Source organism: Pavona decussata, unplaced genomic scaffold (assembly GCF_977016875.1).
Source record: "Pavona decussata unplaced genomic scaffold, jaPavDecu1.1 SCAFFOLD_324, whole genome shotgun sequence".
NCBI classification, from domain to species: domain Eukaryota; kingdom Metazoa; phylum Cnidaria; class Anthozoa; order Scleractinia; family Agariciidae; genus Pavona; species Pavona decussata.
Genome location: NW_028145713.1, coordinates 347,308 through 364,746, shown reverse-complemented (window position 1 = coordinate 364,746; position 17,439 = coordinate 347,308). Strand labels below are relative to the sequence as shown.

At 40.5% G+C, this 17,439-nt stretch overlaps 2 protein-coding genes across 5 annotated transcripts in view; both read right to left on the bottom strand.

Moving 5' to 3' along the window:
• The window catches only part of LOC146453666 (uncharacterized), a 53,411-nt gene extending 40,339 nt beyond the window's left edge, over positions 1–13,072 (bottom strand). For 2 of the 4 annotated variants that reach the window (XM_085096265.1, XM_085096269.1), the window contains exon 1: positions 12,260–12,363. The gene's annotated coding sequence lies outside the window, so the exon portion shown is untranslated. Of the gene's footprint in view, positions 1–12,259; positions 12,364–12,667 lie in introns of those variants that run through there. The other 2 variants (XM_085096267.1, XM_085096268.1) reach the window with 2 other exon arrangements.
• LOC146453667 (uncharacterized) lies at positions 82–1,858 on the bottom strand. The gene has a single exon (XM_085096311.1). The coding sequence runs from the start codon at positions 1,823–1,825 to the stop codon at positions 278–280; it is 1,548 nt and encodes a 515-aa protein (XP_084952437.1). The 5' UTR covers positions 1,826–1,858; the 3' UTR covers positions 82–277.
• Positions 13,073–17,439: the final 4,367 nt, after the last annotated feature.

The window sequence follows — 17,439 nt, the reverse complement described above, 5'->3', positions numbered from 1 at the left end:
GTACCCAACTGAGGTCATGCGCAAAGCAGGTGGCATACACAAAAGCGCAACATGCTGGCCTGCAGAACAAGCGTTATTATGTGCAGTTAAAAAACGTATGTATACTAAAATAGAACCACATAGGGCGCGCAGCGTAACCTATGCGATGTTAAGAAACTATAAAAAGAAAACTGCTGAGTTAAAAAAAATAGCGATAAAATATAAAAATCTCATAAAATATAAAAGTTCTCCGACACAAAAACTATATGGAGCTTCTACGCTATTCCCTAAAGGAAAGTCAATTGACGGTAGCTTTGAAAGTTCTCACTATGTTGAGAGAACTGGAGATGGTAGCCTTCTGCATCCTTCTCAATACGTCATAACCCCTGCTGCCAAAGAGCTTCCTCATTGTCAGGTCTACATCCCTTGACCATCCCCCAGGCACGTCAATGATCATGTTACATTGTTCAACGTCATAGCCAGGGTACCGCTTCTTCAGCTCGAATCGCAGTGGCCCGTACTTGACCGTCTTCTCCTCGGACTTCTTTTCCCGATGCTCCATCCACGGACAAGACATCTCCACAGCCCACACTTTCTTATTCTTGTGGTCCACAAATCGAGCGTCCACTCTGTTAGCCTTGACGATGGTATGTTCAGCATAAACTGGAACATCCCAAAACGCTAATGCCTCAGATGACTCATAGACTGGTTTGGGCACTGCACACGAGTACCAGGGAGGGACTGAATCAATTAGCCTCAGATCCCTCGTCATCTCGAAAAAGAGGACTTTCAGCGCTGCGTTGTGTCTTTCTAGGTACTTAGACTGGGCCAGAGCAGAGCAACCCGCTAGCACATGCGCAAGTGTCTCAGGAGATTTCCCAAACAGTCTACACGTGACGTCGCCCTGTTCTACACCTGTTTTGTGGACTGTGTACACCTTAGTAGGCGTAAGCTGCTCGTACAACTCCATTACCCCAGCGATGGTATGGGTAGGAGCACAGGTCCAATCACGCAGCCAAGCAAAACATCCACTCTGATTTAGCTCGCTATCCTGCCACCTAGCCTGCAAAAACCGTCCATGCCACTTCTCCTCTTTGATTTTCTCTTTCAGCTTCTCCATATCTGCCTTCTTGAGATGTTCTTTGGCCTTTGGCCCCTGAATCTCCGTCTCAGGATCGTTCACGGACCAGCACGACGGTTGAGGGTACTCCAAAGACAGGCTAATGCCCAGTTCCTCGGCAAACTTATGCGCTTCCTTCATCAGTGAAGTGTGTCCCTTCTCTACCGCCCTCTCTTCGACCTGTTGCACTGCCCTCATAGAGGGATCCATGTTCTGACAGAGCTTTATTGCTGCCTTGATCTTGGTCAACTTGTATTCGCGCTCAACCGAGCGCAAGCCACGCCCTCCTTTCTCTCTTGCCAAATAAATTATCGCCGTCAAGCTTAAGGGATGTTTCCCACCGTTTTCACAGATGATCTTTCTAGCCTCTCTGTCGATAACTCGCAGTTCTGTGATTGGCCAGTGTTGAGTCCACATCAGATAGGTTAGGACTGGCATTGCGTACTGGCTGCTGGCTCTTACTCGGTTAATATCTGACAGAGGACTAGACCATATCACCGATAGCCTTTTCAGATACACCTTGGCTGCGCACTCAAGGGCCAGCTTTTCATCTTGTGTCACTGTTTCTTGAACTCCTAAGAACTTATAACTGGTCCCTGGCTTGAGACTCTCAACCACTGATGACTGGTTCAGCTTCGTCCCCACCGCATCTTGCACTTGGTTGCCCCTCTTGACGTGAAGGACATTGCATTTCTTAGGGTTCCAATGTAAGTCCATATCCTGCATGGCGTTGCTAGCAGACCTCAAAACTCTGTTCAGCTTGGCCTTATTATTATTATTATTATTATTATTATTATTATTATTATTATTATTATTATTATTATTATTATTATTACTATTATTAGTATTGTTATTAGTATTATTTTATTCATTTATTTTTGTAAGCTTTTTTAGGTGAGCGGAAGTAAGCACGAGGCTATTGCAGAACTCGAGTGACGCACAAAGGGAGGGGGACAAAAAAATTTTTTGCGCCCTTCTCGTCGCGCGTCGCTCGCACTCCACGCTCGCTTCGCGCCTGCCTCCACACACACACACACACACACACACACACACACACACACACACCCAAAATAACGCCTGTTCTGCAACCTATAGTGGAAGTCAGGCTAAACCTTAAAGTAAAATTAATTAATTTCCACGTGGTATCTCTGCAACGTAATTTATAAAGTGCCGTTCAGTTACCTGCACGTGCCAGCAAAACCCTTGCTTCTGTGTCCAGAAAAGAATCCCACACTTTATAACTTTTAAGGTGTGCCTTTCTATCGTGACGCACTGAACATTTGCCGGATTGTCTGAGCTTGGTCAGCTTGGACCACAAATTCCGCCAACAACCTCAGTTTAACCACAATGGATGGTCCACGTGGTTTGTGAATCTAAGGTCCGCGTATATTGCGTGACAGTTATGTCATGCGAGGTATTTCGGCGACGTCAAAAGGTTCAATGGTCGTTTGGCGGCTAGAAGTAAAGTCGTCTTTTCTTCTTGTGAAAAGGGTTTTTAAGGTACGATAAGCCATATAATCAGTTAAAATAACGACTAACCTTGTTTGTGATTTAATTTGTTTAGTAAAGTTAACGTAAATAGAAATATTCTATGTGGAAATCAAAACGAACTAATTTATATGCAAATTTGTCGAAGTTGTAGCCCTAAACCAAATTACGTGTTCGTAACTAAAATCATATTTACTAACGTTAAACCAGTCCCAATTCTAGCGATTGACTTTATTGAACATTGTGCTATGAAAGAATACCCAGAGTTTTGAATTGTTTGTTAGAAAAATCAAAATTAGCGAGTGTGATGTGAAAATTGCTTGCCCTCCTTTGAAGGTCAAAAGGTCAAGTTTTGATGATAAATAGCACGTTCAAATAGCGCTCCAAAAATTTATTGTTTCATTTACCCAAAAATTTTATTTCATCAAATCGTACACGAAACATTGCTTATTCCGATGAATATAGTCTTGGTTGACAAAGCCATGTACCAGGATGCTTTTTTTGCGGTTGAATTTCGCATTATTTTGGCATGCTGTAATTCCGCTAGAAACGGTTAATTTTTAAAATTTGGCCAAAAATTCTGGATCACATTGAATGTACATTTGACAGCGTGAAAGTATGAGGGATTTGGTTTACTTCTGTTCAATATCTTCGATTTTTATGTTACTCGTTCGTAATTTCAAGACGAGATGCCCATACAAGTGACACTTTTAAGTCGGTTTTACCCGCTCACAGGCCACCAAAATGAAAAAGTAACTTTGAAGGTAAAACAATTATCGAAACAAACTGAAACATGTCTTTCTACAAATGGTTTTAGTAGTCCTTTATTATGACAAAGTTTGGCGATTTTCGATTTTTCTATCTTGCATGGTCGTAGGTGAAAGTTCCTGGGGAGCGCTCTTAAAACGGTGGAAATTGGTGAGTTCCTGGCGAAGGAATCGTGCTTTGTTTGACAGTCTTAGACCACGACGCGAGACTGAAAAGAGGTCATTGAGAAGCTTACGTTATCGCAATGGAATTTGCTAAAATTTCCCTTGAAACCCTGAGTAGCGTAACACAAGGGAAACAACGTAACGCGATCGTCGTGACTCAAACTATTCCATTAGCAAGGATAGTTTTATCAATCAGCGAAGCATACAGTTGGAATAAATGAATCAGCCCCAGCATCACGCGTGATGCCAGTATAGCAGGCATCTTGTTTTTTCTTCCTCGTAGCCACAAATCGGTACATTAATTTATTCATTAAACTCTCCCCTCTCCTACTCGGGATGTATTGTCCTGATTGTCTTAAACAAAAGCAGGCCAATCGAAATCCATTCTTGTCGCTCATATTGCGAGGGAGGAGACCCACTCACCCCTCCTGTTTGACGTCAAAGCATCACTTAATTAACACTGGATTAAACTTGTGTCGCCATATTGCGAACATGTTCTGGACTCAATTGTGCCGTTTTCAAACGGAAATTTCACCGTTTTGAAGCGGTAAATCGAAAGAATAACTTCTAAGAAGCACTCGACATCTAGAATGGTGGAAATTGGAGAGTTCCTGTCGAAGGAATCGTGCTTTCTTTGACAGTCGTAGACCACTATTGCAGACAGAAAAGAGGTCACTGAGAAGCTTACGTTATCGTAATGGAATTCCCGCAATTTCCCTTGAAACCCTGAGTAGCGTAACACAAGGGAAACAACGTAACGCGATCGTCGCGACTCAAACTATTCCATTAACAAGGATAGTTTTATTAATCGGCGAAGCATATAGTTGGAATAAATGAATCAGCCCCAGCATCACGAGTAATGGCAGTATAGCAGGCATCTTGTTTTGATACAGACGTCACTGCTTTTCATATGTAAATGAAAACTAGTTAGAATAAGAACAGCATGATCTACATGTGAAAAGCAGTGAGGTTTGTATCAAAACAAGGTCACCCCCAGCGTCACTTCCAATTTAACGCCAGGTCACTAAGCACACACCTGTAAAATGGCCTATTGTCGATAAACATTATGAAGGTAGATCGTGGACAAAATATTCGACTCGTCGTTCCGTTATGGCGTTTCATCGTTTCCGTACCCCGATACTTCTAGTCGAGTCGTTGTTTTCCGAGTTCGACTCGTCAAATTGCCAGTTCGACTCGGCGTTGTAAGAAGTGGACTCATCGCTTCGTCAGTTCGTCTCGTCATCTTGTCAGTTCAACTCGTCATTTTACGAGTTCGACTCATCACTGACCACATCGGTTCGTCGTCGTTTATCGTTTCATCGTTTCGTTATGTCGTTTCGTCGTTTCGACTCGTCCACTCAGAGAGGCTATAATTCGACTTACATTACATGAAGTGTTACTTGATTCTATGTACTAATACATGACGTATTTATCCATAATTTGCTCTCTGCCGACTGAAAATGGATTCTTTGAAGAGATACCTACGCCACAGCATAGAATTCGTCTTGAATCGAGTGAATGATCGTTTACATGTAAGTGAGAATGGAATTGGGTATCTAGCAACACACCTTGATAGAGTTTTGTATATTCTAGCACGTGCATCTTCGTCATTTAACATTCCCCCTCAGCTGGAATGTTTGCTGCAAAGAGCTCATCAAATGTTTGTTGTTCTTGGTGGTGATGACAACTCATTACAAAGGCGTTGTTTAAGTTCACAGGATGCAGGGGTCGTCCCAGCATAGACATTCCTAGAGAACTTCTGGAACAATACCTTGAGAACAATTTTAATCCTGAACAAATCTCTCGACTTTTTTGCGTGTCTTGCAAGACGATCCAACGACGTATCATTGACTATCAACTACCCTTTGAAAAACACAGTTCTCTAACCGACGCAGAATTGGATGTTATATAAGTATGAATTCTTCCATTATCATATTTGGGATTCCAATGCCTGCAGTATATTCATGTGCATAGATGAGGCTTAATGCTATTTCCAGGAGCTTACAAGGTGTCATGATAAGTGAGGGATTAACAATACCCCCTAAAAACATTACCAATTTCAAACGTTCAAAAATACTCATAGCTCTACAAATCAACAATAATGACATCTTGATCAGGTGTTATTTCTTATCCAAGGTTTTATGATGTATGTTTTAGTTGAAATATTTGCAGATTTATATTTTTATGCATGTAATTACAGGAATTAATAATATATTTTCAGCCAATGCCATAGGCATATAACTTAAAGAAATGAAATATTGGAGTACCAATACTCAGAAGAAAATATCTTAGTTTCTCCCGTACTGTAGCTATTGGGAGTCAAACCGATGACCTCTGTGTTTTTATTCCATAGAAATGTAGTGCAGATTTTCAATGAAAGAATGTGATGCTACTTGTATGTTTTACAGTGTGAATACTATGCAAGGGCCACCTAGGCAAAGTAAACCAGTCCTATGACAGGAAGAAATTTGTTGAACTACAGTCCCTTAGGTAAATGCCAATAGGCCACTTTACAGGGGTGTACTGCTTTACAGGGGCTGGTTAGATATTAGCACAAGTTGTGGAACAAAAAAATCACTGAATAGCAAAACAGCAGCTGTAGCTCACTGATTAAATTCTCCCTCATAGCTGTTGCCAAAATACTACATTCTTGATAAATTTGTGGCCACTTAATATGGGTTAGAACATACAATCCCATTTGTATCATTGCAAATACATGTGTATGCAAGGCTGTTGAATAAAATTAATATAGCATGATGCTCCATGATAACTACGTAAAAAAAGGACAATACACTTGATGAGGATTTTCCATGTAAGTGAATAAGGAATTATTCAGCTTCATTGTAATACAGTGTGCTCTATAACAAATCATGGTGTCAACACATTGGTAGATTGATGATCGATTTTTGAATGGGGAAGGGGTGAGGCTCTAAGTTGATGTCAGTTCCTAACGCCTTGCCTATCAATTTGTTCAAAAGCTCAGAAGTTCTGACGACCTTTCCCAGATGTGGGTATAGCGGGAACATGTGTGGACACCTTCGTGGAAGAGGTCGTAATGTTCGATGAGATCGTATTCTCAGACAGCATGAGACGGTTGTGTAATGAGTTGTCATCACCACCAAGAACAACAAACATTTGATGAGCTCTTTGCAACAAACATTCCAGCTGAGGGAGAAAGTTAAATAACGAAGATGCACGTGCTAGAAAATACAAAACTCTGTCAAGGTGTGTTACTAGATAGCCAATTCCATTCTCACTTTTATGAAAACGATCATTCACTCGATTCAAGACGAATTCTTTGCTGTGGAGTAGGTATCTCTTCAAAGAATCCATTTTCAGTCGGCAGAGAGCAAATTATGGATAAATATGTGATGTACAAGTGCATGGAATCAAGTAACACTTAATGTAAGGGTTTACCTAAACTCCGGAATCCGGAATCCGGAATCCGGAATAAAAAAACAAAAATGAAAATTCGTCGACATGAAAATTTCAACGAAGGTTTAAAGGCCGAGTTTCACGGTCAAGCGCATGCGCGAGCAGACCGGCTCAAAAATAAATTGTACGGGTCGACACTAAATTCGATGCGAGCTTGTGGTGGAACAATCTGTTGAAATCGCGCCCGAATTTGGTTCATCCGCTCTTCGTTCTTCACTTTTTATAATCTTTGTTTCCTGTTGTGCATATAAGTTCGATTTTTGTAAGGTTAAAAGTGTTTTAGCATCCGAAAACGACATTTTTGTCGATGGATCGGCAAGGAGACGTCGCGGCCGACCGGCGACGGGACGTTCTGTGGACTCTCTGGAAGCACAGAAGTTAAAGCGGACAGAGTGGAGTGGATGTAGAAATCCTGTGCGGGTAACAAGATACGTCCACCAAACGTGGAAAATTGGTAAAGAGATAAGTCTGTTTACAATAGACAACGATTTCGCGACACATCTGCTTTCGCTGGAAATGGCAAAGGTCACCAACTGGCTTTGGATGAACTCGCGAGGATTTTCTAGATTTCAATCGTACTGTTTGTTCATATGGAAGTCAACTGTCAAAAACGGAGAATTCGAAGGACAAACAGCATCAAACATCCGTGTTTTTCTTTGGATGGAAAAAATTGTACAACACTGAGACGCGAAGCGAATAAATATGAGATCAAATGTGCGAGTTAGTTGTAGTCGTCTATTAGCGGGCTCGAATAGCGGGCAGTAGAAAAAAAATCCAAAAGATTTGCGGCAAACTACAAAAACTATTGTGAGGTATTCATTTATCTATAAAATTATGGTCATTGCGAATGGCAAACGCAGTTTTAATTTGCCACCATGGCAGAGTTTTCTCAAATGCATTCCAGCATCTCGGATGCAAGGACGCTCAGTGTTGTTGTTACTAAACGGTCGCATCGCTTCTTGAAGCTTGCAGATTTCTCGTTCTTCGCCCTCTCGCTGGTCTAATAAAATCAGGCTATCGAGCGTGCACACTATAGTAAGTTTATCACTGAATGCTGATGAAATACTGGATTTAAGTACGTAGGTTTGAGGGAGCTTCTCGGCTTTTCGAACCGCGCGTAATAAAAAAAGGTCGATGCCTCGAGATATCGACATTGTACTAAAATAAAACCGTATACGTTCGCAAAAGTTCTGGCATTTCTTGAATGTCATGGGACATTCACGAAGCGGCGCTGCAAAAATCCCCATTTGTTTTACATGGACAGCCTTTTTGTTTCTTTCTGAAACGTGACCGAAACACTGGCCGGTCAGTTTTATTTTTATGCCAGCAAGTTATAAGACTTGCCCGCCGTATCCCGCCGGTGTTGTGTACTCGCTTCTAATTGGTCCAAAAACAATTGGCTTGACAGCGCTTACGTTATCGCTCGCGCATGCGCCGAACCGTGAAACTCTCCCTTTAAGTCACTTGGAAAACATTTTTTGTAGCTTTTGAAAAATTATAATATCCGTCAGAAGCCCAGTGAAATTTTCAAAAGTTTGCCTTAGATTTCAATTGCTGAGGCAGTTGAGTCACTGGTTTGGAATAAAGGTTCCCAATCTTAAACGTACTTTTAAATACCCGCACACCTCTCACTACTCGTCACGTTTCCTCCTGCCATAGCACGTAGAGAGGCAATGAAAGGTAACAAGAAAAAAGAGTCAGTGTTGCATTTATCACTCATCAACTCTTCGCAAGACTCACTATCTGCATAATAATATAAAAGGTCTTGGAACAAGTCGGTATTGCGGGTGGCTTAGATATCATCTAAAAAACAGCTTCGAATTGGCACTGACCCTGGATTGACATCGGGCAAAGTTATTTATTCATTTATTAACCCATACGTCCGTCCCTCTGTTCGTCCATTCATTCATTCATTCGTTCCTTCGCTCACTCACTCACTCGCTCCTGGTTCTTTCATGCCTGCCGGCAACGGGCATACATTGGTACGTTCAGTCATGTATGCATGTATTCATTTATCCACCTTTTAAAAAAGAGTGTCGAGCTGCTGGTACAAAGGAAACGCTTTATTTCGATGGCCGTTTTTGAAATACAGTAAGAACTTCAGGAGCCTGTGAACGATTTCCCATAATTTAGTAATCACAATAGCAGGATGTTGATAACAATGAAATTATTTTATACCCTCTAATTCGCGATACCTTGGAAGCCGTAGATCCATTGATTTTGACTAAGAGGTAATAAGTCTAAATATTTTGAGCCCCATTCCCACCCTTATGTCCACAAAATTTATTGAGCCGTAATATACGTTAGTCACAATCTTATGACACGTGGAAAGATGTATTTCCATCGTGAATGTGTTAATTTGCTAACTGTACCTGTCAAAATACCACCAATCGTACACATCTCTCGCCCCTACCTCTTCCGAAAGAACGAAAATCCCCTACCCACAAGCCAATCAGCATACGGCAAGTTACACAGAAAAAGAGAAATAGAAAGAAAAAAAGTTTTTCCTGATTTACGGATTCCGTGTATTTGCTTTTATTAACATAGATAGGTGTCGTTCTGGGGTGTTTTTAAGTTTTACGCTTTAAAGGGACTCCCTCAGAATACTAACACCAAAGGCTTAACTGCTGCAATTGAAATCTTGGGCAAACTTTTGAAAATTTCACTGGGCTCCTGCCTGATATTATAAGTTTTCAAGAGCTATAAAAACTGTTTCCCAAGTGACTGTAACGTTCGTTGAAATTCTCATGTCGACGAATTTTCATTTTTGTTTTTTTTATTCCGGATTACGGATTCCGGATTCAGGATTCCGCATTCCTGATTTTAGGTAAACCCCTTCATGTAATGTACGTCGAAAAATAGCCTCTCTGAGTGGACGAGTAGAAACGACATAACGAAACGATGAAACGCCATGACGAAACGACGAAACGGCAAAACGACAAACAACGACAAACCGATGTGGTCAGTGATAAGACGAACTCGTAAAACGACGAGTCGAACTGACAAGATGACGAGACGAACTGACGAAGCGATGAGTCCACTTCTTACAACGCCGAGTCGAACTGGCAATTTGACGAGTCAAACTCGGAAAACAACGACTCGACTAGAAGTATCGGGGTGCGGAAACGATGAAACGCCATAACGAAACGACGAGTCGAACATTTTGTCCAGGATCTACCTTCATAAAACATCAATTAGATTTATTTCTTCCATAAGACTAACAAGTGCATTCCTGTAATTTGTAGCTTTCCAAGGTTGGCCACCGTTTTTGTCAATTGGATTAAGAGTGGTATTCCAATCGCCTGAAATGATGACTTTATATATTTCCTTTTTGACGCTAGCTGTTTGCCAATTGTTTTAATAAAATCATCTTGGTCCCGATAATCAGCGGGAGCATAAATATTTAATTTGAAAAAAAGTTTGTTTCCTAATGTGATTTCCGTTTCCGTTGAAATGAAATTCTGTCCGTAATTTTAACTTGGAAAAAACAACCATGAAAGGTAACGTCATTTAGTAGCTTTTAGGTATTTTTTCGTCAACCGTTCTTCCAATATATTGTAATTTTCCACCACAGGAACCAACGTATTTGTTATATTTCAGTTCAAATGTTCCCGTTGAATTCACATTGAAGTGTTTTAGGGTAGTAATGCTCACATTATTTTTATTTAGTTTATTTATTCCGCACCCCGTGCTTTTCACAGACCCCGGCACCCCGTATTTTCCCCAGACCCCGGCCGGCCCGGATCCCGGTATCCCGCGGCCCGTTTTTTCCACCAAATCTGTAATTATAAGTAGAAACAACAATTCCCAGAAATTTTGGAATCGTGGTGGAAAATCAACTAAACAATTGAAGCAATTTGCGATAATCTCGCTTCTCAAGCTTTCGCTTATCCTTGATAAGCCCACACAGCCCTGCGTTTCGCCGATAAGGAACGTCATCTGCCACTCTCGGTAACGCGTTCAGTTTCTTCGTATCCTGTTTGTGCCTTTGAAAACATTACCTTTTCCTTTGCATAAACATTGTCACTCAAGGGCAGAGGGGTCATTAAAACTTCTTTAACTGCAGCCATTTCTTTTTTAATTATGTGTTACGTTTTGTAACTTCAACTGTCCACCACTTCGAGAGGATATTTGAGGAAAACAATACAAAAGTTACACCATACCATGCCATACCATACCGTAATGTTTATCTATACACTATGGACTTTAAGAAACAGCTTGCGGGGTTTTGTTAGAACCATAGATCTACGCTACTTTTTCACGACTCAGCCGCCAATTGAAACACAGACAACGGAAGGTGCTTGGTAAAATAGTTCACTGATTGAATTTGAAAAATGAGGGTCTGTTTGAAGTACATTTGTCAGTGAAGTCTGTCCGAAAAATTAGCAGAGACATAGACAGAAAGGTCAAAGCCAGTTGATTATGTCTTCTATCCTATCGTGAGGTCTCAAGTTTGATCAGCAAAATCTTTGGCTTTATATCTTTAGTTAGCAAAGATTCGATAGTTTAAAAGATATGCATAATTGTCATCGTGCTCCCCTTAGCTTGTAGAAACTGTTTATCGCTTGGCATTGGCCGTAATTCAAAATGGCGACCAATTCACGTGTAATAAACAGCCTCATTACCGAAAACATTCAGTTATCAATTAATTAGAGAAAAAAAAGTTTGGTTCGAAGTCTCAAGTTATTTGAAGTACACTGTACATGGAGAATTAAAAAAAAATGCTATTTCTAATTTTGGAACGAAAGCTAGCAGAGCGTGTAAATAGAGAAGATGCATAACTTAGAGATGAAAACATTCAGTTGAAACATTTCCTTTCCCCTCTTCTACAAGATGTGTGGAGTACTGGTTATTGCGATATATTTGAGCCTATGTGTGGTTATCTGCCACACAAAATGCGTTGTTGGTGTTTTCAGCTCAGCCGTCGTTTGATATCTAGAGTTTGTACAACGAGCGGATCGTGCGTGAGGGCCGAACGGCGGGCTTAAGTCATGTGTTTATAACCACGCAGAAAATCAAATGCGAGACGACCAATTTCAGAGGTTCTTAATTATAGTTAAGTTCCATTCAAATATAGCTCGATCATATTTGTGGAAAAAGTTCTATCTGACTGCCAAAGAGTATTTTTAAGCCTTTGCTTAGTGTTTGCTTAGTATCATGCCATGGAATGCGGTGGCATCGCTATCGTCGCCAGTTAGATGACACGCATACCGTTGGTCCATATGTTCAAAGCTAGCCGCAGCCCCGCGGGGCTGTAGCATACAATACCAATAGAATATGGTGTAGATCTTAAATGTATACTTACTTTCTCGCAACAGCTGTCGCAATGTTGCGTCCTTCTTATTCTCGCAAGCTAGCTAGATCCCTACCCGTCTTCTTCTCCTTGTAAGCGTAATATGCAAGCGAAGCAGAGACATAGACACGCAAAAATCAAATGCGAGACGACCAATTTCAGAGGATCGTAATTATGCGGGTTAAGTTTCATTCAATTATAGCTCGATCACATTTGTGGAAAAAGTTCTATCTGACTGCCAAAGAGTACTTTTAAGCCTTTGCTTAATATCATGCCATGGAATGCGGTGGCATCGCTATCGTCGCCAGTTAGATGACACACATACCGTTGGTCCATATTTGCAAAGCTAGCCGCAGCCCCGCGGGGCTGTAGCATACAATACCAATAGAATATGGTGTAGATCTTAAGTGGCATACTTACTTTCTCGCAACAGCTGTCGAACTATTGCGTCCTTCTTATTCTTGCAAGCTAGCTAGATCCCTACCCGTCTTCTTCTTCTTGTAAGCGTAATATGCAAGCGAAGCGTTATCTGATCTTCCCATATGACCCATTAAATAGCGTGCAGACCAAAACTCAACTCTTACGTAAACACACTCAAAGGTCAACTACTTGATGGTTTTCAGCGATCAGGTTTTTCCAAGAATCATCTTTGCTTTGTTAAGCAGGAATTTGGGTTATGTTAAACAAGTCGTCGTACATTCTGAAAGTTCTGTAATACTGAGCTATGAGATATTCAAAAGGTTGCATGATTTACAAGTTATATGTGAAATACACACTGGTTCCTTGACATTTACGATGAATTCGTCCTGGGAACATATGGGGGAACCCCCATAAGGAAATACCGGATAGTGGGAGTATATTTATAGATATTACCCCTAATTAATAAACAATACTTCCAAACGTTGAAAGATCGGTTAACTTTTAATGTTTTCACTGAATTGCGACAGTTTCCTGCTAGCAAAGTGTCCTATTGGGATTGGAAAAATGTCTTTAAAGGAGTCCCTGTAGGAAAATTATTTTCTTTTGAATTTCGTTATTACTAGAGTCATTGCACGTGACAATAAAACATACAAATCAACACATCTTCATGGTCACGCGACCAGAGTTTTGTATCATACAATGAGCCTTTGCCGCCGGCGTTTAATTACGTCTGAGGCGAAGTTTAAAAGCTCTTGAAAGGTACCATACCGGATATATCGGCTGTGGACAAGATACAAATACCTCAGGACGGGTTATTACTTTGTATCAGTCCGGCTTTATCTCTCGCAACATTTCCTTTTCATTTGCATAAAACGCAAAGAGCTGAAAGAGGTCATCAAAAGCTCTTTTCTGCAGCAATTTCTTTCAACTTTATGCAGCATTTTGTAATTCTAACTATCGATTACTTCGAGTGAATAAGTTAACTCACTTTCTATTAAGGCTGACAAACTAATATGCTTTCCTAATTCTCGCAAGTTGCCTCCGTTTACTACTCAAAGAAAAGAAAAATAAACGTATAATATGCAAGCGAAGCGCTATCAGATCCTCTCACATGACAGATCGCGTGAAGATGACCACGCAACCAGTTCCCTGAAGTCAACTGCTTGTATGCTTTAGCTATTCCAAGAATCAGGACTGTATGTCATGTTTAGCAGAAATTAATCTCCTTTCACTTAGTATTAGTAATATGCTCTTGTATTGAGCTATCAGATCAATGGTAATAAAATATGTGTTAGTCTCAGTGGAGAAATGGGCGCTTTAAAGGTCATAACAATGAACAATATTTCCATTCATTCCCTGCATGAACGTAACACCCCTTATCACGCGATCCATTGGAAAAAGGAGAATCTGCAAGCTGAGAAAATCAAAGAACGAAGCTGGCTTAATAGACAACAGGGAATTAGGGCCTAAAAAATATTAAGGCCTAAAAATTATAATGCTTAGCCTCTTCACCTTTCCCTCCTAAAAAATATGTAAACATACAGTGAGAACCACAAGCAATCAGTCAATAAAAGTGATCTTTCTTGACACTTTCAGCGTTCTTTAACCACCGCCATAGTCGGAATTGAATGGTAGAGGCTGGGAATTAATGGGCTATTGTATTCTGTGATCTACAAAGAACATCTACTTTTTAAAAATACAAAATCCAATCTGTTTTCACAGCAGAAAACTCGGTGTTATTTCCGCTTGGTCACCGAAAATTGTGGACGAAAAATAAAGGTTTAGTGCAAAAAAAAGGCGCGGGGTACCGGGGTCTCTGGAAAACACGGGCTGCCGGGGTCTAAATAACTAAACAAGAAAATAATGTGTGGCCCTTAAATATTTTCTCACGCCTCGCGTAAAAATTTCACAGCTGCGCCTGTTCCCTTTCGTAAATCCAGGCAAACCTTTAATGTTTTTGACCGTCATTGTTTTTAGTGACAAGCTATGGATTAAATACAGGCGTTTAGTGTTTGAGTGTAAAACTGCCTGGAGAAGTCTACGTTAGGTAGACGAAACGCGTAGGAGAATAAAACAAGTTTTACAGCTTCAGTTTGTAGAGTGCTGCTCTCGCTAGTTTAGTTTAGAAAATTAAAAAAAATATTAAATAATTAAAAAAAAAATACCATGTGGGCATTCCTACCCTGAAACAGTTTTATGGGAACTTAACTACATTAGCAATGATCGTCTTTCACTGCCATGTCCAGTGCGTACTGAACTGAAACAACTCTTTTCTGGAGGCAGGTGGTGTTCCGTTCCACTAGAAATCGAAACTTTGCCAATTGCCTTCGTTTACTACTCAAAGAAAAGAAAAACGAAAGTATAATACGCACGCGAAGCATTATCTGGATCTCACCTGACAGATCGCGTGAAGACGAACACACAACCAGTTCCCTGAGGTCAAATACTTGACGGCTTTAGATATTCCAGGATTCCTCTATGCTTTGTTTAGCAGAAGTTAATCTGTTTTAACTAAACATTGTGATTAGTGCTCTTGTACTGAGCCTTTGGGTCCTTGATAATCAAATATTTGTCTTGTCGTACTGTAGAAATGCGCGCTTTCAAGAATGCGAGAACCACAGAATGCAAGAGACAGTGCGTTTATTAGGGAGGGTCAATGATATTGTTGGTGTTGGGCAAAGGTTTAGTAGGATAAAAAAATCAAGTAACTCGGCAGAAAGTAAAAGAAAATCCTTGCAAGCTATTGGAATATTTCATAACAGCTTTGGTCCGAAAAAAAAAAAAAAACAAAGAAACTAGGGTAGAAAAAATGCTCAGCCGCTCCCCCTCCCCCACTTATAAAAAATATACAGTGATGAAAGGGAAGTTTTAGAACCACCAGTAATCACTAAGTGATCTTTCTTGACACTTTCAACGTTCTATAGCCTCCACCATAAACGGAATTGAATGGTAGAGGCTAAGAATGAATGGGCTTTTATATGATGTACAAAGAACACCTACTTTTTTTTTCATTTCACAGCAGAAAACTAGGCTTCATTTCCGTTTGATCACCGGAAATTGTGGATAGGATATTGAAGCCTCAGGAGATGGTCCCATTTGACATAGCCAATCATTTCTCTTGTAGTGACACATGCATGTCAAATTAATTATAAGTAGAAACAAAATTTTTGAAGCGGAGTGGAAAACAAGTGAAACAATTTACGATTATCCCGCCTGTCAAATTTTTGCTTTTTGCTTGATAACTCCACACAGTGTTGCAATTCGGATAAGGAACGCCATTCCGCCTCTGTCAGTACCGCGTGCCTTCTTCATATCCTATTTGTACCTTTGAAAACATTACCTTTTCCTCTGCATAAAAATCTTTGCACAAGAACAGAGAGGCCATTAAAACCTCTTTGATTCCAGCTACTTTTCTTAATTGTGTGTTGCAATTAATGAGAGTCTTTGAGGCTATCGTTCGAGAATTGCTACAGTTGAATCAGTGACACAAGTTCAGTTTTGTTCCGGCACATTTTTATGTCTAATCTAGCTGATAGTCAGTCCCTGCTGCAAATGGTGCTTTAGCAGTCAACTGAAGAGACGCGCGTAAACAAGCCATCCGAACTTACTGAGAGCATTTGCATTTACAGTTGTCGTGTTCAAAGATGGTAGATGTTGCCGGAACATCTTCTTCAGCTTGAGGCCGATCAGGAAGCTCGCCTCTTGTTAACCCAGGTGTCTTTTTTGGAAAACAAAATGGCATAAAAAGATGGTTGGGATTTTGAAGCTATATTCATTTCTATTTTATCAAGCGAAAAATGAAGCGCGGGCCATGTGTGAGTACATGTGATTAGGAAAATCACTCCCGCCGAGTTAGTATATGCACTTACTGGCATTCGGCATGTATAAAATAGTACTAGACATTACTACGTCACGGTAATGAAACCAAATTGATATTTTATATTTCTACTGGTTTAACAACTCAAATAATGACCAGCTTTTTTTTCTCTTCGGTGATAGCTCTATTGGTGCAGCAGTCATAGCAATGCACACTAGACTGCGAGCAGACAAACCGTTTTTCCTCAGATCACTCGGAAAGATTTCCGCACAACGCAACACATTAAATTATACATGCATCACAGCTGTCAAAATGACCTCCTTACACAACGAACGAGCATAAATAGTAAATAGTCGCAACATGTATGCATAAATTTCTGTGGGGCGTGCGGAAATTTTGCCTTATATTGTGTTGAATAAACAGGAAGTCGTTAGCAAAAGTGGAGTTCAGGGAGGGGGTCATCGAGAATTACCATGTGTGAACTTTGTTGTTATAGTCGATGCAACAACCACCTGAATGTAGCAAAATCCAAAGGACAATAATCTATAATAGCTCAGAATCTTTTATGGTAGTTCACTAACTTGATAAGTTCGGTAGATAAGTTGATAATTTGCTGTTTCTTATCCCTGGCTTTAATTTATTCTCAAAAGAACTTGCCATTGGTTGTGGTCGGAGAAAGTCAGGGATTTTTTTTTTCTTTCTGATTGGGGGCAACCTTGTAAGCAGCCGAGAATGACAAGACTGTACTGCATCAACAAATGACGATAATCGTAGTGCCACACTGAACTTCGCAACGTACCAGGTAGATCCTTAAAGGGGAAAAGAATTCGCTCATCGTGGTGTAACCGTTTTGTGCGGCCAATAGAGCTGCACATCTCAAGCCCAGCGATTAAAGACGGTGCTTCCCAATACAGAGGTGTTTTTGCGAGTTAATGACCACGGGAAAAGAAGATCT